This window comes from Bos indicus x Bos taurus, chromosome 28 (genome assembly GCF_003369695.1).
Source record: "Bos indicus x Bos taurus breed Angus x Brahman F1 hybrid chromosome 28, Bos_hybrid_MaternalHap_v2.0, whole genome shotgun sequence".
In the NCBI taxonomy this organism is placed as follows: Eukaryota; Metazoa; Chordata; class Mammalia; order Artiodactyla; family Bovidae; genus Bos; species Bos indicus x Bos taurus.
In genome coordinates this window covers 28524615-28549694 of record NC_040103.1, presented here as the reverse complement: position 1 = coordinate 28549694, position 25080 = coordinate 28524615, and the positions used below count along the sequence as shown (strand labels likewise).

The 25080-nt window shown below is 37.5% G+C and overlaps 1 protein-coding gene across 4 annotated transcripts in view; it reads left to right on the top strand.

Annotated features, from left to right (window-relative positions):
- MICU1 (mitochondrial calcium uptake 1) overlaps positions 1-25080 on the top strand; it is a 216188-nt gene that overhangs the window by 44776 nt on the left and 146332 nt on the right. For all 4 annotated transcript variants that reach the window (XM_027531092.1, XM_027531090.1, XM_027531093.1 and 1 more), the window contains exons 4-5: positions 796-958; positions 15413-15456. In XM_027531092.1, coding sequence (XP_027386893.1) covers positions 796-958; positions 15413-15456 — 207 coding nt within the window. The remainder of the gene's footprint in view (positions 1-795; positions 959-15412; positions 15457-25080) is intronic.

The window sequence follows — 25080 nt, the reverse complement described above, 5'->3', positions numbered from 1 at the left end:
TTTGAGAAAGTTGTTCAGATCTGTGAAAGTCCCATGTCTGTTTTGTTTTAGAATTCATGAAATTGCATGAAAGTAAAACTGTGAAACCAATCCCTTCCAGAAAACTTGGTATTTGAAAAATGATAGGCTCTCATGTGTATGGAGCTTTTGACTGAGACTTTTTGACTTCTTGTACGACATTTTTCTTGTGCTTGCTTGCAGTGATTTAGGAAATTAGGAAACTATTCAAAAACTTCTAAGGCTTCCCTGGTGGCCCATCGGTTAAGAATCCACCTTGGATTGCAGGGGATGCCGGTCAATCCCTGGTCCAGGAATATTCCACATGCCTTAGGGCAACTAAGCCTGTGGGCTTACAGCTACTGAGCCTGCACACCCTAGAGCTGAGATTACCTTCACTGGCAGCAACTAGAGAAAGCTCTCATGCAGTAGTGAAGACCCAGTACAGCCAAAATTTAAATAAAATAAAATTGTTTAAAAAGGGAGGGGACTTACTGTATATATGGAGAGAGTTATGACTGATTTGTGATGCTGTACAGCAGAAACCAACCAACAATGTAAAGCAATCATCTTCCAACTAAAAAAAACACCTTAAAAAACATTCTAAACAAAACATACGATCATTGCTTCAACTGAAGTATGAGTAGTATGTCATAGGTTTTTGAGACACAAGTAATTTCTAATATTAAAAAAAAAAAGTTATAGGAAAAATGGTATAAAATTTCTCCCAAGTAAGAGAAAATACATGAAAATGAGAATTGCTTAATACAGTAACACTTTCTGATTTTCTAATTTTAGGTGATGGAATATGAGAATAGGATTCGTGCATATTCCACACCAGATAAAATCTTCCGCTATTTTGCCACCTTGAAAGTAATCAGTGAGCATGGTGAATCTGAAGTGTTTATGACACCACAAGATTTTGTGCGATCCATAACACCCAATGAAAAACAACCAGAACGTAAGTTGCTACAGTGAAAAATAAGAGTGTGGTATTTATTTCATTATATGCTACTTTGTTTCTCTGTATCACCTAAACTATGTAAGTCCATGCAACAATTATATTCACTGTGTAGCTGCTGGATGTTAGGCATTATGCTAGGCTTTAGGAGTAGAAAAGAGGAGCCTGTAATCTAAAATGTTGAGGCGATTGTACCTCTCTGGTTGAGATTCATTGCTTGTTATAAAACTATTCCTGAAGGCAATGCATTACAGATGTGACTGCTGTCAAGTTGCTCTTTGGTGGGATAGACACAGATAGTAACAGGTAATTTAAGGAATGTGATGATTTGTTAAAGAGCAGGTGCTATAGCAGTGTAAGTAAGGGGCACTTAGCCTGAAGGTTTAGAGAATGGTTTCTAGAGAATATGCTTAAGTTTGAATAAAAGTTTTAAAGAACAGAGGAAAGGATGTCTCATCTAGATGAACCAGCCTGAAGAAATGAGATGTGAGGAAAGAAAATAAAGGGCTTAATATTATAAGTTAAAGGTAATAATTTGCAAATGCTTTTGGGAGACATGGTGGGAAAAATGACTCTTGTCATTTTCTTCAGTAAAAAAATCAGTTCTTTCACTGAAGCAAATCATTAGGCTGCCCAAAATGGACAGAATCAACTTTTTGGATCACTGAAATCTAATAAAAAACAGAGCAGTCAGGGTAATATTTAATGAAGAAAGAAGCCAATAAATTTTGGAAAGAAAGTGTTGTGACCTTCTGCTTACCTGCCTACCATGCCCTATTTCCCAGCTTAGCAGCAGTCATGGGGATGGCAACCTACATTCCTATTGTGGCTTACCTAGTGATGGGGAATTCAGTGAGGGGCAACATACAGAGTTTTGTTTTTTAAAAAGTAGGTGTGCCTTTTAATTCATCTGATAGTTTACTGAGCTGCCAGCACAAAGATTTGCCTTTTGTTTCACCCACCTCAAGATGTCTATTTTAAATCTTTTTTAAATCTATTTTAAAAATTTAAAGACATGTATACCACCTATAACCCATCAGGCCAAGAGATGGCAGATAGGACCAGTTGTAGACAGACTAAAAAGCTTAGGAAGGAGGAGGATGAAAATAAAGACATTTCAGGGAATAAGAGCTTTGAAAGGCTACTGCCTAATGAATCCAAAGTGATGTTCAGGGCCTGATGCATACTTGGAAAAGACTTGAGTGGCCTTGTATTTCTTGTTGATAGTTGTACTCCGTGGAAGTGGAGGTAAGTTAAGACGGGGTTAGAGGAGAGTCTAGCTAAACATCAAAAGAGCACCCTAGCTCAGAGCCAGTCTACAAACACTAAAATAGCTGGGATGTGTTTTGTTTGTTGGTTTGTTGTTTTTTGCATCTAACATTTAAGGAAATTTCTGTGAGAGCACTTGATGACTGCTTAAATAATAGAGCAGAAACTTCACTGATGACACATGAGGAAGAATACATACAGTCTTTGCAAGAATAGTTTAGAAAAATCACTAAATAAAGTGATGACTATAGTCCTCAGCAAGTTACAATGTCAAACTCTGGGAAAAAGAGAGAATCTGATTTTCAGAATTACCACATTGCAATATTAAAAATGTCTAATTTTCAGTTTGAAGAATTGCATGGCTTATCAACAATTATCAGAATAGGAGGGGGGAAAAAAAGAAATAGAAGCCATCCCCAAGGAAATCCAGGCATTGCGCTTACTAGACAAAGACTTTAAATAAGCTATCCTAAATATGCTCAAAGAGCTAAAGGAAACCATAGGCAAGGGGCTGTAGGGAATAGGAAGTATTATGTATTAATAAATAGAGAATATTCATAAAGAATTAAAATTATAAAAAGGAATTGAGTAGGAATTATTGAGCTGAGGGCTTCTCTGATGGTGAAGTGGTTAAGAACCCACCTGCCAGGTCAGGGGCCACAAGTTCAGTCCCTGATCTGGGAAGACCCCACATACCATGGGGCAGCTGAGCCCATGCGTCACAGCTACTGAGCCTGCACACCTAGAGCCTGTGCTCCACAACAGGAGAAGCCACAGCAGTGGAGAGGCCTGTGCACTGTAACTAAGAGTAGCCCTGCTTGCTGCAGCTAGAGAAAGCCTGTGCTCAGCAGCAAAGACCCAGTGCAGCCAAATAAATCACAAAATTTTAAAAAGTATTGCACTTTTTAAAAGTAGATAAAATAAAAAACTTACTGAAAGAGTTCAATATAGATTTGAGCAGCTAGATTAAATAATCAGAATCTTGGCGATAGGTCAGTTGATGTCCAGTCTGAGGAGCAGAGCAAGAAGAATGAATACAAATGAATAGAGCCTAAGGTACTTGTGGGACAATAGCAAGTATACCAACATATGCATAATAGGAGTCCCAGAAGGAGAAATTAAGACAATTTCTAGATAGTAAAAGCAGAGGAAGTTTGTTGCTAGTAGACATTCCCTATGAGAAACGCTAACTGGAATCCTTTAGGCTGAAATCAAAGTATATTGAATAGTAACCAAAATCATACAAAGAAAAATTTTTAATGATAAAGACCTGTAAAGGTATATAGGAAAATAGAAAAGTCAGTAGTATAGTTTTTGGGGTTTTAACTCCTATTTTGTTTTCTATATGATTTAAAGGAAATTTGTAAAATAACAATTATAGATATGTTAATGTTGATTCAACGTAGATTATTAATTTAAGATGTTAATTGTAATCCTCAGGTTAACCACTAAGAAAATCACTAAAAAATATACAGAAAAGGCAATGAGGAGTGAATTGAAATAGTACACTAGAAAAAAAAATCAAACACAAAAGAAGGAAAGATCAGAGAAATGAAGGGATAAAAAAGTTTTACATGACATATAGCATACAAATAACAAGATGGAAGAAGCAAGTCCTTCCATATTAATAATCAGTTTAAATCTAAAACAAACTCACCAGTTAAAAGACAGAGATTGACAGGAGATAAAAAAATATGATCTACCTATATAATGTCCACAGGAAACTCACTTTAGAAAAATGTTGCATGCCTGCTCAGTCCCTCAGTTGTGTCTGACTCTTTGCAACCCATCGACTGTAGCCCACCAGGCTCCTCTGTCCTTGGAATTTTCCAGGCAAGAATCCTGGAGTGGGTTGCCATTTCATACTCCAGGGCAGCTTCCCAACCCAGGTCTCGAACATGTGTGTCTTGCATCTCCTGCATTGGCAGGCAGATTCTTTACCAAAGGGCATCATATAAAAAAGCATTTTTATATATAAAAGGGTTAGTTCATCAAGCAGGTATAACAGTGATAAATATATGTGTATACACCCGCCAAATAACAGACTCCAAAATATGTGAGAGAAAGATTGACAGAACTGAAGGGAGAAATCGTTGTACAGTAATGGTTAGAGACTTCATAACCCTGTTTCAGTGGTGAAAAGAACATCTAGACAGAAGGTCATTAAAGAAACAGAGGACTTAACTCTATGAACCAACCAAACCTAATAGACATATATAGAACACTTCACTCAAGAGTATCAGGATACATTTCTTCTCAAGCATACATCAAACATTCTCCAGAATAGACCAGGTAGACCATATGTTAGGATACAAAACAAATCTTAATAAATTAAAAAAAAAAGTCATCAACAAACCAGACACAAAAGGCCACATACCATATGATTGCTTTTTTAAATTTTTATTTTATATTGGCATAGTATTTCATTTGTATAAAATGTCTAGGTAAATCTAGAGATAGAAAGCAGGTTGTCAATTGCCAGCAGCTGGGTTGGGGGAATGAGCGCTGACTGCTTAGTGGGCACAAGGTGTTTTTTGTTTATTTTTGTTTTGGAGTAATGAAAGTATTTGCAATTAGATAGATGTACTAAATGCCACTAAACCAGACAGTTTCCATTGATTGCACTGACTTTTAGATTTTGAATCTTTTGAATTAGTTTTATTTTTTTTTTGTTTTTGTTTTTGAATTAGTTTTACACCTTATTTTGTGACATGTGGAAGGAGAGATTAAAGATGATGTGTATAAGACAGAGAAAAAGGATTGCGAGATATATTCCTGGGTTTTATGATGGCAAAATATTTTGTACTGTCAAATTACTTCTAATACCCAGATGAAACCTAATATGTAGCAGTAACTTTAAATAAAACTGTACTTTGCTTCCAGTGTGACAGGGAAAATGAAGCAACACTTTAGGTAAGTTAGTAAAAATTATCTGGTCATTTAAGGAATTTTTCCCCCTTTGGAAATCATTATATATTCTAATTGCTTACCTACATTTTGGCATTTAACTTTGTAATTTTGTTTTTTAATTATTGAAAGACCTGTTATATGGAAAGAATGGTTACTAAATGTCTCGTATGCCAAGCATATTTCTGACTTTGATAAAAAGTCAAAATAGTGAATAATTGCTTTTCTTTTAAAACAATAATCATGAGGGAAAATTGTAATATATTAAAATGAGATTCAGGAGAAAATTTGGCTTCATTTTTGTTTGCTCATGAACACAAATTTCCACAAATGTTGATGTAGCAGAAATAAAATATATATTATTCCAGTGTGGGTTGAAACAAAGAAAAGAATGAGGCTGTTTTTTTGTAGTTTGAATTTCTGTCATTAGATGGTTGGACTGTAGCCAGTAGCTCATATTTCAACTTTGTTTTGTCATGGCTTTCACACATACTGTATCCCAGGATACCTAACAGATTTAAACTTGTAAGTTTTAGTTTTAGAATAGTTCAAAAATAATCACAAAGCATACACAGCCCTAAAATTAAACAGATTCTAAGTGAGTAGAGTGCTAATGAATTTCAGTAGCAAGCTGATTAAGAATATTTTTGTACTGAATACCAAGAAAGTTTAGAGTAGCCATAGGTAAGCAGGAAGGATGTTAAAGACTAAAAATATGTAGTGTTTGTTTTTTTGTTTTGTTTTTTTTTTTAAATACGTAGTGTTTGACTTGAATATGTCTCATCTCCTTTCTGTGCAGCCTTAATATCATCAGCATCTCTGTATACAATGGATAAGACAGTTGCTTGCTGCTTGTAGTAACCAATTTTGCATAGCTAGCCAATGACTTGGAGAAGCAGCAGCATGGATAGAGTTTTTAAAGTACTTTATAGAAAAACTTGAGCTTTGATCAGAGCAAAGAGGATCTCTGTTTCCTTTCCACTGTGTCCCACTGGCTGATCTATTCATCTTGATCTGATTTTATCTACATGGAAGACAAAAGGGATGTGAAAAGAGAGATCATGCTATGAATTACTTGTTCAGGACTCCATATTCTCCTTAGAATAAGAGTCATGCCCTTAGTGATAATCTTACTAGAGAGCCCTTTTTGATCTTACCTGGGGCACTTTTAGTCTGAGACACATATATATATGTGTCATATATATATGTGTGTATAATTTACCCTCGATTATATTCAGTGATTCTGGGTCAAGTTGGTTATGTAGGAGGATCCTGACCTCACCACCTCCTATGGACACTCCAAATCTACAACTGTATAAGGAAGAATAAGAAACTCCAAAACTAGATGAGCCACTCCTATACTCCTACACATCAGACAAATGAGAAAAAACCCACACCGAAATGGGTAGAAAAGGCTGAGACACGGTCTCACCCTAAACTCCACTCCTGGCACAGTAACCAGTGGTTGGGAGGGAACTCGCAGAGCTGAGCTTCTAACTGAGGAGTGGGAGGTTTAAATCTCACATCTGGCACCCCAGCTTTTGAGACCTACACCTGCGAGGTAAGCCCCAGAATATCCAGATTTGAAAGCCAATGGGACTTGCATCTGAAAGACCCACAAGGCTATAGTGAACTAAAGAGCAGTTCTTTAAGTTCTCATGCCTGGCTACCCTGCAGGGTCCAGTGCAAAGGTAGTTGAGTGAAAAGTGTCCAGTCTTTCTGTGAAAGAGGCCTATTTGCTTATCTTACAGCACTGGCCTGAGAGTTAGACATCTAATTTAACACATATCTAGGAGCCTACTGAAATATTCTCCAAAGACAGAGGCTTGCACTCTCCCTCTGCCTTGTTCCAGGTCTCCAGTATCTCCTTGAGAAGAGCTTGTGCACATCTAGTGCCCTGTTCTTTGCAGCAGCTGCCCAAGAGACACCCCTTGATCACCTGCCTCTGGTGGGCAGCAGGGTTTATGTTCACAGGTTCCATAGGACTGTAACAAATAAAGAAACCATTCTTAACTGACTACCACCCTCAGGGCACAGCATGGATGTAGCAGACTGAAACACCGCCAGTATTTCTGTGAAACAGGTACCTTTGCTTATCTTGGAACTTTGGCTTGGGGAGAAGGCTTCTGGTTTAATACACATCCAGAGACATGCTGAAATACTTTCTAAAGATTGTAGAGGCCAGTGGGAGCCATCTTTGCATACCTTTTTGCCTTGCTCTAGGTCACTGGTATCTCCCAGAGGGGGATTTGTGTGCATGTCTAGCATCCTGGTTTTGCAGCTGGCACCCAGGACACATCCTTTGATCACCTGCCTCTAGTGGCCCCTGGGGCTTACATTCTCAGGTCCCACAGGACTGTAACAAATGGAGAAACAGTTGTTAACTGGTTAGCCCATTCTAGAGCATAGCACAGATCAGTTCAGTTCAGGTCCGACTCTTTGCAACCTCATGAATTGTAGCATGCCAGGCCTCCCTGTCCATCCGTCTTACTTGGGTTTCTCTTACCTTGGGCGTGGGGTATCTCTTCACGGCTGCTCCAGCAAAACGCAGCCGCTGCTCCTTATCTTGGACGAGGGGTATCTCCTCACCGCCGCCCTTCCTGATCTTCAACGTGGGATAGCTCCTCTAGGCCCTCCTGCGCCTGCGCAGCCACGGCTCCTTGGACGTGGGGTTGGTCTTCCCGGCCGTCGCCCCTGGCCTCGGGCTTGGGGGCGTGGGATAACTCCTCTCTTCGCCGCCCTTGACCTCGGACGTGGGGTAGCTCCTCTCGGCCGCCGCTATTCGGGCATAGGGTTCTCCCGGCTTCTGCTCCTGACTTCGGACGTGGGGTAGCTCCTCTCGGCCGCACTTAGTGCGCCGGTCCCATAGCACAGATAACCAGCATGAAATACACCCCAATCTTTGTGTAAAGAGGCTTACTAACTTATCTTCATGGCTGTGGCCTGAGGGGAGGCTTCTAATTAAACTTTACACATCTATGGTCTGACTATAAACTTCTTCAGAGACTGGGCAGGCCAGTGGGCATCATTTTTGTGCTCTCCCTGTACCCTGTCCCAGATTGCTGGTATCTCTGAACAGTGTGTATGTCTGACTTTGCAGCTTTTGTGACTGCCACTGGGAGGACACATCCTTAATAGCTTGACTCTGGTGACCAGTGGGGCTTGTGGTAGCAAACGAAGTAGCAATTCTTAATTGTCTATCACGTCTAGGCTTAGTGTCCAGTTGAGTGACTGAACAACAAACAAAAACAAAACAAGCAGCACATATTTAAATGTTTGATGAGGTTTTGGTATACTAATTGGATGTATACAGTGGTGAAACCATCAGCATAATCAAAATAATGAATATATTCATCACCCCCTAGGATGTCTTTGTGCCCATTTGTAATCCTGCCTTCCCACTTTTTCCCTGGCAAGTCCCAGGCAGCCACTGATCTTACCATCTTCCATATCCTTACTGGTTATCTATTCCTGTCTCTGTCAATTATTGAGAGAAGGGAGTTGATCACTTTATTTGTGAATTTGTCTGTTTGTATCTTTTCAGTTCCATCAGTTTTTGCTTTAGATGTTTTGAAACTCTCTTACTAGGTACATGCACGCTTAGGATTATTCTGTCTTCCTGGTGAGTTGACCCTCTTTCATTATATAATTGACCCTCTTTATCCTTGCTAATATTTCTTTTGCTCTAAAGCCCACATAGGCTGATATTTATGTAGCTACTCTCTTTATTTTAATTCACTTTTCATGATACCTCTTTTTCCATTATGTTACTTTTAACCTACCTATATGATTATATTTAAAATAGGTTTTTTATGGACCACATGTAATTGGATCTTGTTTTTTATCCAATATGACAGTTTCTACCTCTTAATGTATTTAGATGACTTATATTTAATGTAATTTTTGATATGTTTAGATTAAGGTCTACCATTTTATTGTTTGTTTTCCCCTTTTATGTTACTCTTACCTCTTTCCTGCATTCTTTTCAGATTATTTAGAGATTTTTTAAAAAATTTAGTTTACTTATTTATTTTTGGCTGTGCTGAGTCGTCCTTGCTGCACAGGCCTTTCTCTAGTTGCAGTAAGCAGGGGCTGCTCTCTAGTTGAGGTGCATGGACTCCTTATTGCAGTGGCCTCCCCCATTGAGGAGCACAGGTCTAGGGTGCACAGGCTTCAGTAACTGTGGCATGTGGGCTCCACAGTTGCAGTTCCCAGGCTCTAGAGCACAGGCTCAGTAGTTGTGGCATGTGGACTCAGTTGCTCAGCATATGGGAGATCCTCCTGGACCACAGATCGAACCTGTGTCTCCTGCATTTAGGTAGATTCTTCATCACTGAGTCACCAGGGAATCCCTGAAGGTTTTTTCATATTTCGTATTGATTTTGGCAGAGGAATTTAAGTATATTTTGTTCTGTATCTTTAATGGTTGCTACTGGGATTATAATATATCAATACATAGTTAATTTTTCACAGTTTACTAAGAATTTATAGTTTACTGCTTCAAGTGGAGTATTCTCCCCAGTTTATGGTATAGTACCATATGTATTAGGCTTCCCTGGTAGCTCAGCTGGTAAAAGAATCCGCCTGCGATGCAGGAGACCCCAGTTTGATTCCTGGGTTGGGACTCTCTTCCTGGAGAAAGGATAGGCTACCCACACCAATATTCTTGGGCTTCCCTGCTGGCTCAGACAATAAAGAATCCACCTACAATGTGGGAGATCTGGCTTTGATCCCTGGGTTGGGAAGATCCCCTGGAGGGGGGTATGGCAACCCACTCCAGTATTCTTTCCTTGAGAATCCCCACGGACAGAGGAGCCTGGCAGGCTATAGTCCATGCAGGAGTTGGACACAACTGAGCAACCAAGCACACATCATATGTAGTACAGCTACATAACTTGAAAACTTTTCCAGATACTGTTTTAAGGTTTTATTTTGACTGCCAAAATAATCTGTTAAATTTATCTGTAATAGGTATTAGGTATTTCTATTGTTCTTTATTTATTCCTTAAGTTCCATATTTTCTTCTGGTATCACTTTCTTCACACTTGAAGGATAACATTTTTATTTTTTTTTTTTTTTTTTTTTTTTAAAGCAGTTCTGCTGGTGATGAATTCTCTTGGTTTTCCTTCATTTGAGAACATTTTTATTTTGTCTTCCTTTTTTTTTAAGGTAGTTTTTTTTTTTTCAAATATTTATTTATTTATTTATGACTGTGCTGGGTCTTTGTTGCTGCCCACAGTCTTTCTCTAGTTGTGGGCAAGCAGGCTCAGGAATTGTTATGCATGGGCTCAGTTGCCCCCAGGCATATAAGATCTTCCTGGACCAGGGATTGAACCTATGTCCTTTGCATTATTGCAAGGCAGGTTTTTAATCACTGGATCACCAGGGAAGCCCTGTCTTCATTCTTGAAAAATATTTTCACTAAATAAAGAAATCTGGGTTGAAACTCTTTTCTTTTAGCACTTTTACAATTTCAGCGAAAGTTTCTCTCTTGTATCTGATGAACTTGAACTATACTTTGTTGATTTACATAAGCTGAAAATACAATCATTTATATAAAAATTTAGGATACTTTTCTGCATCCATTTTTTAGGATAAATTCTAGTATTAAACTGAAAAATGAGTCTCTAAATATTGAAGGATAGCTGGGACTTCTTATGTAAAATTATATAGTTTCCATTTACTTAAGCTCTAATTTTTAGATTTTATTTATGTGATTATATCAAAATTATATATGTGATTCAGTTTCATTTATGTCTTTTGACAAAATGAGTAGCTATCATCTTTAAAACAAACCTGTTAAATGTTCACTCAAGAGCTTCAACTGAGACTATTCTTACATGCACATTTACATTATTTTTAGTGTGGATTCAAGATGGGCAACTGTCATAATTTAAAAAGATTGTTAGACTTAAAACCCAAAACAATCATTTAATCCTTTTGAGGGTCGTCTTTCTCATGAATGAAAAGGAGGAGATAGTGTTCAGGTCACTCTGTTAACATTAAATGATTGTGGGAGTTATTTGAAGGGAAGTTTGAGATCCATAGAAAACACCCTAGGCATAGCAGCATAACATCCAGTGTTTCTAAGTTAAGACCCAAAGAATGAGGGTGGAGAAATGGAAGGGGAGTCATCTGATTACATTTTCAAATTATACATGCTATGTTTTCACCTTTCAGCATACTCTCCCTTCCCCGCTATAATTGAGGCTATTAGAATTTTAAGAGAAGTAGGGAGTAAGGACAGAATGAAGTAGTCCATCCACATTTCCCATACTTCACCCCCCAACCATGTTAAGACCTGATCTAATCCAACCATCTCCTTCTTTTGACAAGTAAAGAAATCTAAATATAACAGGATGAACCAATCATGTATTTCAACTAAGTACTTATGTCTAATACAGACATAAAATATTGCTTTTAAATGACAGGAATTCTCAGTACATGCCAGGCTGTCCACACATGCCCCATTCTTTTTTTGGATAGATGCCCATGGTAAAATATGTTCCCAACTATAGTAAAGAGCATTCAGTGAAAAACATAAATCCGTTTAAGTTAACTTTTGAATTCTTTTGGATATTATGGTAATAACTTGAAATGTAGCTAGTCTAAATTGAGATGTGCTATAATTGTAAAATACACACTGGATTTTAAAAACTCAGTATATATGTAATGCAAAATATCTCAATAAGTTTTGTATTGATTATATGTTGAAATCATGCTATTTTGGATATATTCAGTTAAGTTAAATATATTATTAAAATTAATTTTACCTGTTTCTATTTACTTTCTTAAAGGCAGTTGTTAGGAAATATTATATTATGCATGTAGCTCACATGTATTTGTGTTGAACAGTGATGCTCTAATTAGTAAGCATATATTTCCCTTACTTATGAGATATGTGATCCTAGACTGATTCTCATTCCTTTGTAAAGGACTAGGAAGGGCCTTTTTTTTTTCTGGGAACTCTGAGGATTTTCCTGTTCTTGGTTTTCTGAGATTTCATAAGCATACACTGAATTACAAGTAAGTTTTGTTCATTTTACTTAAATGAGAAATTTTCTGCTAATATTTTCTGAATTATTTCATCTGTATTTCTGAATGAGAAAAGATCTTGCATGACAGAAGACCTTGTATTGAGTCTCTGTTTTTCTATAATTCACTCTTCTGTTTTCTCTTTTCCATTCTGTTGTTTTTTTGGCAGTGGTCCAGGGAGATAACTTTTCGTAATTTCTTGACAGTATATTAAGAAATATGGGGAAATGGGTAATCACAGTTTTGTTGTTGTTCAGTCGCTAAGTTGTGTCGACTCTTGCAACCCCATAGAATGCGGCATCACAGTCTTCCCTGTTCTTCACCATCACCTAGAGTTTGCTTATATTCATGTCCATTGAGTCAGTGCTGCCATCCAACCATATCATCCTCTGTATTCCCCTGTTCTCCTCCTGCCTTCAGTCTCTCCCAGCATCAAGGTCTTTTCCAATGAGTCAGCTCTTTGCATCAGATGGACAAAGTATTGGAGCTTCAGCTTCAGTATCAGTCCTTCCAATGAATATTCAGAACTGATTTCCTTTAGGATTGACTGACTTGATCTCCTTGCAGTCCAAGGGACTCTCAAGAGACTTTTCTAACACCACAGTTCGAAAGCATCAATTCTTTGGTGTTCAGCCTTCTTTATGGTCCAACGCTCACATCCAACATGACTATTGGAAAAACCATAGCTTTGACTAGACAGACCTTTGACGGCAAAGTAATGTCTCTTCTTTTTAATACACTGTCTAGGTTTGTCATAGCTTTTCTTCCAAGGAGCAAGCATCTTTTAATTTCATGGCTGCAGTCACCATTCTCAGTGATTTTGGAGCCCAAGAAAATAAAGTCTGTCACTGTTTCCGTTGTATCCTCATCTATTTGCCATGAAGTGATGGGACCAGAGGCCATGATCTTAGGTTTTTGAATGTTGACTTTTAAGCCAGCTTTTTAACTTTCCTCTTTCACCTTCATCAAGAGACTCTAGTTCCTCTTTGCTTTCTGCCACAAGAGTGGTGTCATCTGCATATCTGAGGTTATTGATATTTCTCCCAGCAATCTTGATTCCAGCTTGTGCTTCATTCCCCCCAACCATTTTGCATGATGGTCTGTTCTCTGCATATAAGTTAAATACTCAGGGTAACAATATACAGCCTTGATGTACTCCTTTCCCAGTTTTGAATCAGTCCGTTGTTCCATGTCCTGTTCTAACTGTTGCTTCTTGTGCTGCATACAGGTTTCTCAGGAGGTGGGTAAGGTGGTGTGGTATTCCCATTTCTTGAAGAATTTTCTTCAGGTTGTTGTGAGCCACACAGTCAAAGGCTTTAGCATAGTTGACAAAGCAGAAGTAGATGTTTTTCTGAATTCTCTTGCTTTTTTGATGATCCAATGGATGTTGGCAATTTGATCTCTGATTCCTCTGCCTTTTCTAAATCCAGCTTGTACATCTAGAAGTTCTCAGTTCACATACTGTTGAAGCCTAGCTTGAAGGATTTTGAGCATGACCTTGCTAACATGTGAAATGAATGCAGTTGTGTGGTAGTTTGAATATATTCTTTGGCATTGCCTTTTTTTGGAATTAGAATGAAAACTGATCTTTTCCAGTCCTGTGGTCACTGCTGAGTTTCCAAATTTGCTGGAATATTGAGTGCAGCACTTTAACAGCATCGTCTTTTAGGCTTTGAAATAGTTCAGCTGGAATTCCGTTATCTCCACTAGCTTTGTTCATAGTGATGCTATTGAGGCCCACTTGACTTCGCACTCCAGGATGTCTGGCTCTAGGTGAGTGATCACACCATTGTGGTTATCTGAGTCATTAAGATCTTTTTTGTATGGTTCTTCTGTCTATTCTTGCCACCTCTTCTTAATTTTTTTGGCTTCTGTTAGGTTCATACTGTTTCTGTCCTTTATTGTGCCCATTTCTTCATGAAATGTTCCCTTGGTATCTCTAATTTTCTTGAAGAGATCTCTGTTCTTTCCCATTCTATTGTTTCCCTCTATTTCTTTGCACTGTTCACTTAGGAAAGCTTTCTTATCTCTCCTTGCTAGTTTTAATTGTCTACAACTCTTTCTTGTTCTCTATTTTTTTTATCATAGAAGCATGTTCTGCCTTTATAACTGATATTTTCTTGAGTACATGTGAAGTTTCAAATTAGATTTGTTTTTAATTTTTTTTTTTTTTTTTTGACTTATCTTCTTTTGCAGTCAGTGGTTCATTTTATTCTGGATAGACTTCTAGAAGGTGAAGCACATTTTAGATTAGCATGTGTAACCAAATGTGTAGAAGCAGAAATGCAAAAAGCTTCCTTTGAGACAGTGATATTCCCATCATTGTATTACTGTGAGCATAATGAAATAAGGGCCTGAACTGGCATGAAGAAAGTGAGAACTGAAAGAAAACAACTGAGTAATTATGCAAGAAAAATAAGTATAATTGGGAACTGATTTCTCCACTCTAAAAATTCCCACAGCATCCTCTTACTGAACTCATTGTATATCCCCTTGCAACATTATTGCATATGTCTTTCTTACAAAACTGTGACTCTTCAAGGCAAGAGCCGTATCTTACGCATTCAGTTTTGTGGTTTTTTTTAAGTATTTAGTGATCAAGCACTACTCCAAATACTGGGATAAAACAATCATCAAAAACAGAAAATACCAGCCCTCAAGAACACTGAATATATTTCCTTTTATCTTTCATGGTGCTTAGTATTTCACAATGCTAGGAATTCCCAAGGCTAAATTTATTATTTAGTCCACCTTTAAAAGGTCATATTAAGATGGCTGATTTGAATTTGTTAGGTGTGTTGCAAAATGTCTCCTGGTATTAAACTCATATCTCTTTATACATTTTTATACAAAAAATGATTATGCTTTCAGATAAAACTAATATCCCCTCACCTTATTTAGAGGTAATATATCATTTTGATGTAATGAAAAAGTATCATCCTGGGAAGAGTCCAGGGTTCTAGTTTGGCTTTACTGTTGAATAGGTTTGCACATGACTAGGTCTGTAAATGGACCCTTTTTATCTCTTAAGAGTTTCATATTCTCTTATATAAAATAAAGGATTGGTATTTTTTAGTACCAACACTTTAAGTCTGAAAGTGGGACAGAATTTTCATTTCTGTTCAAATAATGTTGTAGCTAAACCATCTCAATGGGATTGGAAACAGAACTGAGAGCTAGCATTTCACGTATTTCACCGGAGTTATAATCAGTGACTAAGCATTATTTCTTTCTGTTTTACAGACTTGGGTCTGGATCAATATACAATAAAACGCTTTGATGGAAAGGTGAGTGAACTACGACACAACATGTATATCCTGTTGTTTATTAAAGTTCCTCTAAAGTTATTTGTGAGAAATTTCTGAATACCTGTTTATCTTATTGAAAAAGCTTGGTGCTTACATTGGGAGGCCTTGTAAGTGCCTTCAAATGGTTCTACAGAAAAAATCAAGCAGAAGGTTCTTCTGTGTTTTTGCATATAAAGTAATACTGTTGGGTTGTCTGCTGTGTATAATGAGGGCTAATTGAGTGTGTTTTGACATTTGAATTTTAATTTAGAAGCCATTATAAAGGTTAACAACTCCCCAGTATTATATTTATATTTCTTATAAAAACACCTATCTGATTTGACTTTCCTTAGACTTTGATAGTATGTAGTCATAACCCTAACAAGAAAATTGCAGAAGTCCTTACTAGTAGTTTTAAAACAGTTATGAAGAGCACCCCAATATGCATATAAAGTTTGCATTATACTTACTTTTAATTTATTTTATGCCTGAGTAAATCATGTAATAAATCATTAAGTATAGGAAATGAAACTTTCAATTTTATTATCTCAAAACAGTCAGTTAAACATGTTTTTCCCTTTCAGGCTGAATTCTCCAAAAAGAAAAAGAAAATATTACACAGAGTCAGAGAGAAAAGTAAAAGTTCTATTTTCAAGAGGAGGAAGAAAGCACAGCAGGAAAAAGATCGAGCCAGGGATGGCTTTACAAAGCTTAACAAGAAGGAAGTCAGAAGGAAAATCATGAAGTGGCTGAAAAAGGCAGGATTACAAACTAGGCTCTAGACAGGTAGAAGTCAGGGTTAATAGAAGCTGATGTTGCAGAAATGTGTCAATCCTGCATCCTTATATAAAATACATGTATTGGTAAGGTGAAGATATAAGTGCTCAGATTCTTGCACAAGTGGAAAGAATGAGTGGCTGCTTTAAAAGCTGAGAGATCTGAGAGATCTTGGAAGCCAAGGCTTCCAGCCTAAAATTTACTTTTTCTATTCAGGTGGCACAATGCCTCCATCTGTGGTTATCCTCTTTTTAAAATTACATGTTCTAAAAGAAAGAATGATTAAAAAAAGAAAGGGCATTTAGATGCTAGGAGACCCAGATTCAGAGTTCTAGCTTTGCTTTGGGACAACCCCATCTTCTCTCTGATCCTTGGTGTCTCTACTATCCATATAAAGGGTTACTGCAGACACTGGTGCCAGGGTCTGATTTCAAGTCTCTGGCAGGTTAGGCCCCTATCTTATCTATCTTTATGTCACTCAGAGTCCAGAGTATGCTTGGCACATAGGAAGGAGGTAACCAATAAAATGTTTGACTGACCTGAGAAAAAAATCAACTAGTCAATTGCATATTCCTTGGAGGTATGACTCATGATGTCACTAATATCTTACAACAAAATCAGTTTTGTAGATCACTTGTTTTTTTTTTTTTTGGCTACTGAAGGAATCCAGAGTAACATAAGAATTCAGTCCTTTTTTGTAAACCCAAAAATATGTAAAGTTGGATATATGTGCAAGTCGAACAGCAACTTTACATGTTAAAAGGGGAATTTCCATTCCTAGAGAACTCCCAAATATAGAAGCCCTAATAGTAACTCATGTTTTATATGTGCTCTTTACTTTTTCCTGTTTTGGCCAGTGCTTGTCAACTTGATGCTAGAAATTTGCAACTTTTGGATTGATTGATGAGCTCTACTTTTGTTTCAATTGATTTAAATCTTTGACCTCTACATTTCTTATCATTTGTGTTGTTTGCATTTTTTTTCAATTTCCACTCATCTTAATAAAATAGCAAGAGTAAAATGTAATAAAAATATAAAGTATTTGAGTTTCCTGAGCCATACAGCAGATTCATGTTGAGGTTTGACAGAAAACAGCAAAATTCTATAAAGCAATTATCCTTCAATAAAAGGCAAATAAATTTAAAAAATAATTTAAAGTATTTGTGTGCTCCTCTTGCTATGGAGACAAAAATGGCAGTGCTTCTATGTTTGGAAGACACTCTTAACAGATTATAGTTGCAAATGTTTATGCACTGAAGCGCAAAATCTGAAATCAGAGTAGGAAAGGCAAGATTTAAGGATTTCAGTGTTCTAATGTTTGAAAGTTTGATTTATATGAAAGTCAGGCATATAAAAGTTGACTTCATCCAGGGGAACAGATTCTGAAAGAAAATAAAAGAATGGGACGCTTACATAAGGAGATATAAAATTGAGCCAGTGACCCTGAGCCAGCTAGCCTGTTCCCCAGAAAAAGTGCACAAATTCCCCTTTCATCCACATAATGATGTGCATGTTTAATTCCTTTGCTAGTTTCTTCATTTAAGTCCTATATTCTATCAAATATATTATTAAGGTTTTATTTTAAGGAGTGAAGGTTATGCTTTGTAAATGGGATACTTTAACTTAGTTCATGTCTAGTTTATGTCTTTATGAATTGTCTTTGTTTCATGAAGTCTAAGAAAGTAGTTTCTATACTGTTTTTAAATCTTAAATAATTAAGAGTGCAAGTTCATTCAGTGCTTAATTAACTTAGTAGTTTTTTCAGGGATTTTTGCAGTGTATCAAGTTTTTTTCTCAATAATTTTAAGAATCAATGCTTATTCTGTTGTAGCCACGCATTCTGGGAAACAAACTCACTCAGAAGGACAATGCAGATAGTGGAGTGCAGTTTATTATACCGGTGGGCCCAAGGCAGAGTCTCCTCTTAGCCAAGGACCCTGACCAGTTTTTCTGAAAACTTTATATACCCTAAGTGTACATGCCCAAACCCACCTCCCCAAATTCCCTGAAACTAGTGTGAACAAAGGAAAAGAAAGATACGATCAAAGTTAATCCCTGATTCATATGCCTTAAGCCTAGGTAGTTAACAGTGGACAATTATCAATAGGCCTGTGGTCATCCCCCAATAAGCATAATAGAATGTATGATTCTATTCGGTTACACAGATAATTAGGGTATTCTTTTAGGCAACAGAGAGTCTAGGTATGAGCACTAGGGCCCTTCCATCCAGGGGACCTGGTTTTCCAGTTGGTATGTTGTATCCATAGGTACTGGGCATATAGCTCAAGGTCCACAGTCCGGCCCAAGATGGAGTCCAGCTTTCAAGATGGAGCCTGTTCTATTTCCTCCTTCAATTCAAGTGTTGATCTTAATTCTTTTCCTTTGGATCTTCATGACTCTTGTTATCCCAATCAGAAAATCTCAGTTGTTGAGTAGCAGTTTCCAGAGTACATAACTCCTAAAATAATTTCCTGTTGAAAAAACAGATGTATGTGGTAATTATAGTAAATTTCATGCATGATGGTTAGAAACTTAGTAGTCATTACTACTAAGAAAACACTTGCGTTTCCTTTCAAACTTACTTTGATTTTTAAAAAGATAATTTTCTTTCTCCCTCTCTCCTTTTTTTAACTTGAAAAGATGAACTAGTTATAAATTACTTAGAGAAATATTTGTTCTCATCCTCTTTATTTCTCCGTTGTTTTAACATTCAGCACACCATTTAATTAAGTCTATCATTTGACCACTAAGAAATTGTCTTATTTTATTGCCTTCATGTTGACAAAACACTAAAGTGACAAAAACACTTTAGTGTTTTTGGTCAATAAGAGCAAGAAGAAATGTAGAAGTAGTATCATTTTCCTGAAGTGTTTTCTCATTTGTACTTGAATTTCATACAAACTCCAGCAAAGTAGAAAAGAATGGCCCAATGATATTGACAAATAATTGCAGTTATTCCTTACTTCTCATCTTTTCTTCTTTTTGACTAGAGAATTTTCAAGAAGTAAATGAAACTGCTGTTTCAACTGATAGTTTGTGAAATTGAATTTGATTAAGCAGCTTTTGAATTTGAGGGGGAAGATCTTTTTCCAGAGCTCATCACTACCTTATGTTAATGTATGCTAAGGATGCTTAGCATACCCTTACGCTAAGGATGCTTAGCAATTTCCTTTGTAGAAAAGTCATGCAGTACATTATTATTGAAACTTGCAGCATTTATGCATTTCAAAACTATCTGCTAACACAGGCCTTTTGTTTTAAGAATATATTTTGTAGGGACTTCCCTGGTGGTGCAGTGGAAAAGAATCCACCTGCCAGTTCAGGGGACACAGGTTCAATCCCTGATCCGGGAGGATCCCATGTGCCTCGGAGCAACTAGGAGAGTGCTCCACAATAAGACAAGCCGCCACAACAAGAGGCAGGGGCACCACAACTGGAGAGCAGCCCTGTTCACTGCAGTTAGGGAAAGCCTGCACAAAGCGACCAACACCCAGCACAGCAACAACAAAAAAAGAATAAATAATTTTTAAAAAGAATATATTTTGTAGGTAAATGATATTTTTAAAAATATTCAGACTAGTTTAAAAACCTCAACACTTAAAGAGTTCAGATTTTCTATTTGAGGATATTTGAAAATCATTATAATTAGAGTGTTGGCACTAGTATACAGATGGTAACACAGAATATGGTCTAGCTTTTAGTGTAATATATCATAGATTTTTTAAAAAAATGCATTCTTTCCCCACAGTGTCTGTACATTCTCATTATGATTTGTTAATGCCATTATTTCATGAATTATTTCTTTAATGAAAGCTGTACTTTTTCCTGAGTTTAACTTTTTATCATCTAATAATTGGTCTGTAAGACAAAGCACCCTTCTAAATAGAGCCTTTATTTTACATAGTTGTCAAATATTTGTTCATGTAATTGCTGTCCGGAAACCCTTCATTTTCCTGTTTCTCTTACTTCTCCTTTTTTCCTTAACATTCCACCAGTTAGAAATTATGTTTTATATTTTCTGTTCTTATTGTCTGTAATAGACAATTTTCTCTATCTCAAACCCTACCATGAGTTTTTTTTTTTTTCAAGTTACGGTAGAAAACTGCATCATCTAGGTAAAATTGTTTCTTCAAAGAATACCAGTATTCCAGAGCCTTGAAGTAGTCAAAGTTCATGCTGTCTTTGAAGTAGTTAATACTCTATTTTTAAGTAATGATGAATTGCCCATTGAAACTAGTTGTCCATTATTATCATTCCAAAACATTTTTTTTTGAAAATAGATTTTTTATTCTTTCCTTTATATCAGGTTCCCTTTTCCCCTAACCTCTCCCTGAACTTTTCAAAAATCATGCCTCTGGAATGAGTCTTTTCATTATTTGTAATTTCAGTCCCCTTAGAATCTCTCCTAATTTGGAGAAAGAATTAACATGTGTTTTATTTCCATCTCCTTTATGATACTGTCAAGAATATTTGTTTACATGGAAAAGGTAAACATTTTAAATCAAATTGAAACATTGTCCACATTGAGGTGAAAGAGAGGAAAGTACAGTCAAAGTCTAGAAAAGAAAATACAGATTATAGTGTTTATAATAAAAAGATGATATGCAAGAATAAAAAAGATAGAGCTATAGTTAGAAGTCAAAGCTTTAATATAACCAAATGCTTTTAATTACTCACTTAGGTAAAAGTTCTTTTTAAAAATATTGGTGAAGTTTAAAATTCCATTCCTTTTAGGGAGAAGTCTTGTTTCCCCAAGTGGAGTATGGGCACATTTTTTTTCCTGTACTGTAATGGTCTGAATGCTGTGAGTTGTGATTATTCATATCACAGATAAAATATGAGTCTGCCAATAAGGTCAAGTAGAGTATTACTCCTTGATGCATATAGTAAGTTATGTAAGAGATTTCCTGTCTTTTAAGAGTAAATTGTATTGCAGATCAAAGATGTTAGTTAGCAGGGGGACTGAAATTCTTATGGTATAGAATTTGGTGGTCCCCTGGAGAAGGAAGTGGCAAACAACTTCAGTATTGTCTTGAGAACCCCATGAACAGTATGAAAAGGCAAAAAGATAGGACACAAAGATGAACTCCCCAGGTCGGTAGGTGCCCAATATGCTACTGAAGATCAGTGGAGAAATAACTCCCGAAAGAATGAAGAGATGTAGACAAAGCAAAAACAACACCCACTTGTGGATGGGACTGGTGATGGAGGTAAACTACAATGCTGTAAAGATCAGTGTTGCATAGGAACCTGGCATGTCAGGTCCATGAAGCAAGGCAAATTGGAAGTGGTCAAACAGGAGGTGGCAAGAGTAAACATCGATATTTTAGGAATCAGTGAAGTATAATGGACTGGAATGGGTGAATTTAATTCAGATGACCATTATATCTACTACTGTGGGCAAGAATCCTTTAGAAGAAATGGAGTAGCCATCATAATCAATAAAAGAGTCTGAAAAGCAGTTCTTGGATGCAATCTCAAAAGCGACAGAATGATCTCTGTTTGTTTCCAAGGCAAACCATTCATTGTCACAGTAATCCAAGACTACGCCTCAGCCAGTAATGCTGAAAAAGTTGAACAGTTCTATGAAGACCTACAAGACCTTGTAGAACTAAACCCAAAAAAGATGTCCTTTTCATTATAGGGGATTGGAATGCAAAAGTAGGAAGTCAAGAGATACCTGGAGTATCAGGCAAATTTGGCCTTGGAGTACAAAACGAAGCAGGGCAAAGGCTAACAAGAGTTTTGCCAAGAGAATGCACTGGTCATAGCAAACACCCTCTTCCAACAACACAAGGGAAGACTCTATGGTCAATACTGAAATCAGATTGATTATATTCTTTGCAGCCAAAGATGGAGAAGCTCTCTAGAGTCAGCAAAAACAAGACCGGGAGCTGACTGTGGCTCAGATCATGACCTCCTTATTGCCAAATTCAGGCTTAAATTGAAGAAAGGAGGGAAAACCACCAGACCATTCATGTATGCCCTAAATCAAATCCCTTATGATTGTACAGTGGAAGTAAGAAACAGATTCAAGGGATTAGATCTGATAGAGTGCCTGAAGAACTGTGGAAAGTAGTTTGTAACATTGTATGGGAGGCAGTGATCAAGACCACCGCCAAGAAAAAGAAATCCAAAAAGGCAAAATGGTTGTCTGAGTAGGCCTTACATATACCTATGAAAAGAAGAGAAGCGAAAGGCAAAGGAGAAAAGGAAAGATCTACTCATTTGAATGCAGAGTTCCAAAGAACAGCAAGGAGAGATAAGAAAGCCTTCCTTAGTGATCAATGTGAAGAAATAGAGGAAAACAATAGAATGGGAAAGACTAGAGATCTCTTCAAGAAAATTAGAGATACCAAGGGAACATTTCATGAAAAAAGATGGGCACAATAAAGGATGGAAATGGTATGGACCTAACAGAAGCTGAAGATATTATGAAGAGATGGCAAGAATACACAGAAGAACTATACAGAAAAGATCTTCATGACCCTGATAACCACGATGGTGTGATCACTGACCTAGAGCCAGACATCCTGGAATGTGAAGTCAAGTGGGCCTTAGGAAGCATCACTATGAACAGAGCTAGTGGAAGTGATGGAATTCCAGTTGAGCTATTTCAAATCCTAAAAGATGATGCTGTGAAAGTGCTGCACTCAATATGCCAGCAATTTTGGAAAACTCAGCAGTGGCCACAGGACTGAAAGAGGTCAGTTTTCATTCCAGTCCCAAAGAAGGGCAATGCCAAAGAATGCTCCAACTACCACACAATTGCATCATCTCGCACACTAGCAAAGTAATGCTCAAAGTTCTCCAAGCCAGGTTTCAATAGTATGTGAACTGTGAACTTCCAGATGTTCAAGCTGGTTTTAGAAAAGGCAGAGGAACCAGAGATCAAATTGCCAACATCCGTTGGATCATCAGAAAAGCAAGCGAGTTCCAGAAAAACATCTTACTTCAGCATATAAAAAGCAGAGACATTACTTTGCCAACAAAGGTCCTTCTAGTCAAAGCTATAGTTTTTCCAGTAGTCATGTATGGATTTGAGATTTGGACTATAAAGAAAGCTGAGTGCCGAATAATTGATGCTTTTGAAATGTGGTGTTGGAGAACACTTTTTGAAAGTCCCTTTGACTGCAAGGAGATCCAGTCCATCCTAAAGGAAACCAGTCCATCCTAAAGGAAATCAGTCCTAAATATTCATTGAAAAGACTGATGCTGAAGCTGAAACTCCAATACTTTGTCCACCTGATGCAAAGAACTGACTCATTTGAAAAGACCCTCATGGTGGAAAAGATTGAAGGCAGGAGGAGAAGGGGATGACAGAAAATGAGATGGCTGGATGGCATCATTGGCTCAATGGACATAAGTTTGAGTAAACTCTGGGAGTTGGCAATAGACAGAGAGGCCTGTCGTGCTGCAGTCCTTGGGGTTGCAAAGAGTCGGACACGGCTGAGTGACTGAACTGAACTGAATCTGCTTCATTGACTATGCCAAAGCCCTTGTCTGTGCGGCTTATGATAAACTGTGGAAAATTCTGAAAGAGGTGGGAATACAATACCACCTGACCAGCCTCCTGAGAAATCTTTATGCAGATCAAGAAGCAACAGTTAAAAAAAAAAAAAGAAGAAGAAGCAACAGTTAAAACTGGATATGGAACAACAGACTGGTTTCAAATCGGGAAAGGAGTACGTCAAGGCTGCATATTGTCACCCTACTTATTTAACTTATATGCAGAGTATATCATACAAAACGGTGGGGTGGATGAAAAACAAGGTGGAATCAAGATTTCTGGGAGAAATATCAATAATCTCAGACATGCAGATGACACCACCTTTATGGCAGAAAGCAAAGAACTAAAGAACCTCTTGATGAAAGTGAAAGAGGAGAGTGAAAAAGTTGGCTTAAAGCTCAACATTCAGAAAACTAAGATCATGGCATCCAGTCCTATCACTTCGTGGCAAGTAGATGGGGAAACAATGGAAACAGTGAGAGACTATTTTTTGGGCTCCCCAGTCACTTCAGATGGTGACTGCAGCCATGTGGTGTTGGAGAAGACTCTTGAGAGTCCCTTGGACTGCAAGGAGATCCACCCAGTCCATTCTAAAGGAGATCAGTCCTGGGTGTTCGTTGGAAGGACTGATGCTGAAGCTGAAACTCCAATACTTTGGCCACCTCATGCAAAGAGTTGACTCATTGGAAAAGCCCCGGATGCTGGGAGGGTTTGGGGGCAGGAGGAGAAGGGGACGACAGAGGATGAGATGGCTGGATGGCATCACTGACTCAATGGACATGAGTTTGAGTGAACTCTGGGAATTGGTGATGGGCAGGGATGCCTGGCATCCTGTGATTCATGGGGTCGCAAAGAGTTGGACACGACTGAGCAACTGAACTGAACTGAAGAATTTGGTGACTCTTCATATTTATTTGAATTACTTTAATTTTGCTCAAGTTTTAATAGCAGGATTGATTTTCTTATGATTTCTACTTTGTTAATTAGATACTTCCTCCTCTCCTTTCTTTTGCTTTTCACAGACTCAAAACCAGTCAGTTCTAAATTCCTGGTGAATTGGTATATTTATTCAGGTCTTTCTATAGATAAATAGGGCTTCCCAGTTCGGGTCAATGCAGGAGACATAATGAGATGGCGGTTCAGTCCCTGGGTTGCAAAGATTCCCTGGAGAAGGCCGTGGCAACCCACTCTAGTATTCTTGCCTGGAGAATCTCATGGACAGAGAAGCCTGGCAGGGTATAGTCCATCGGATCACAAAGAGTTGGACACAATTGAAGTAACTTAGCACACATGCATTGATAAATAAGAATATATAGACAATTTTATTGTTTCTGCTT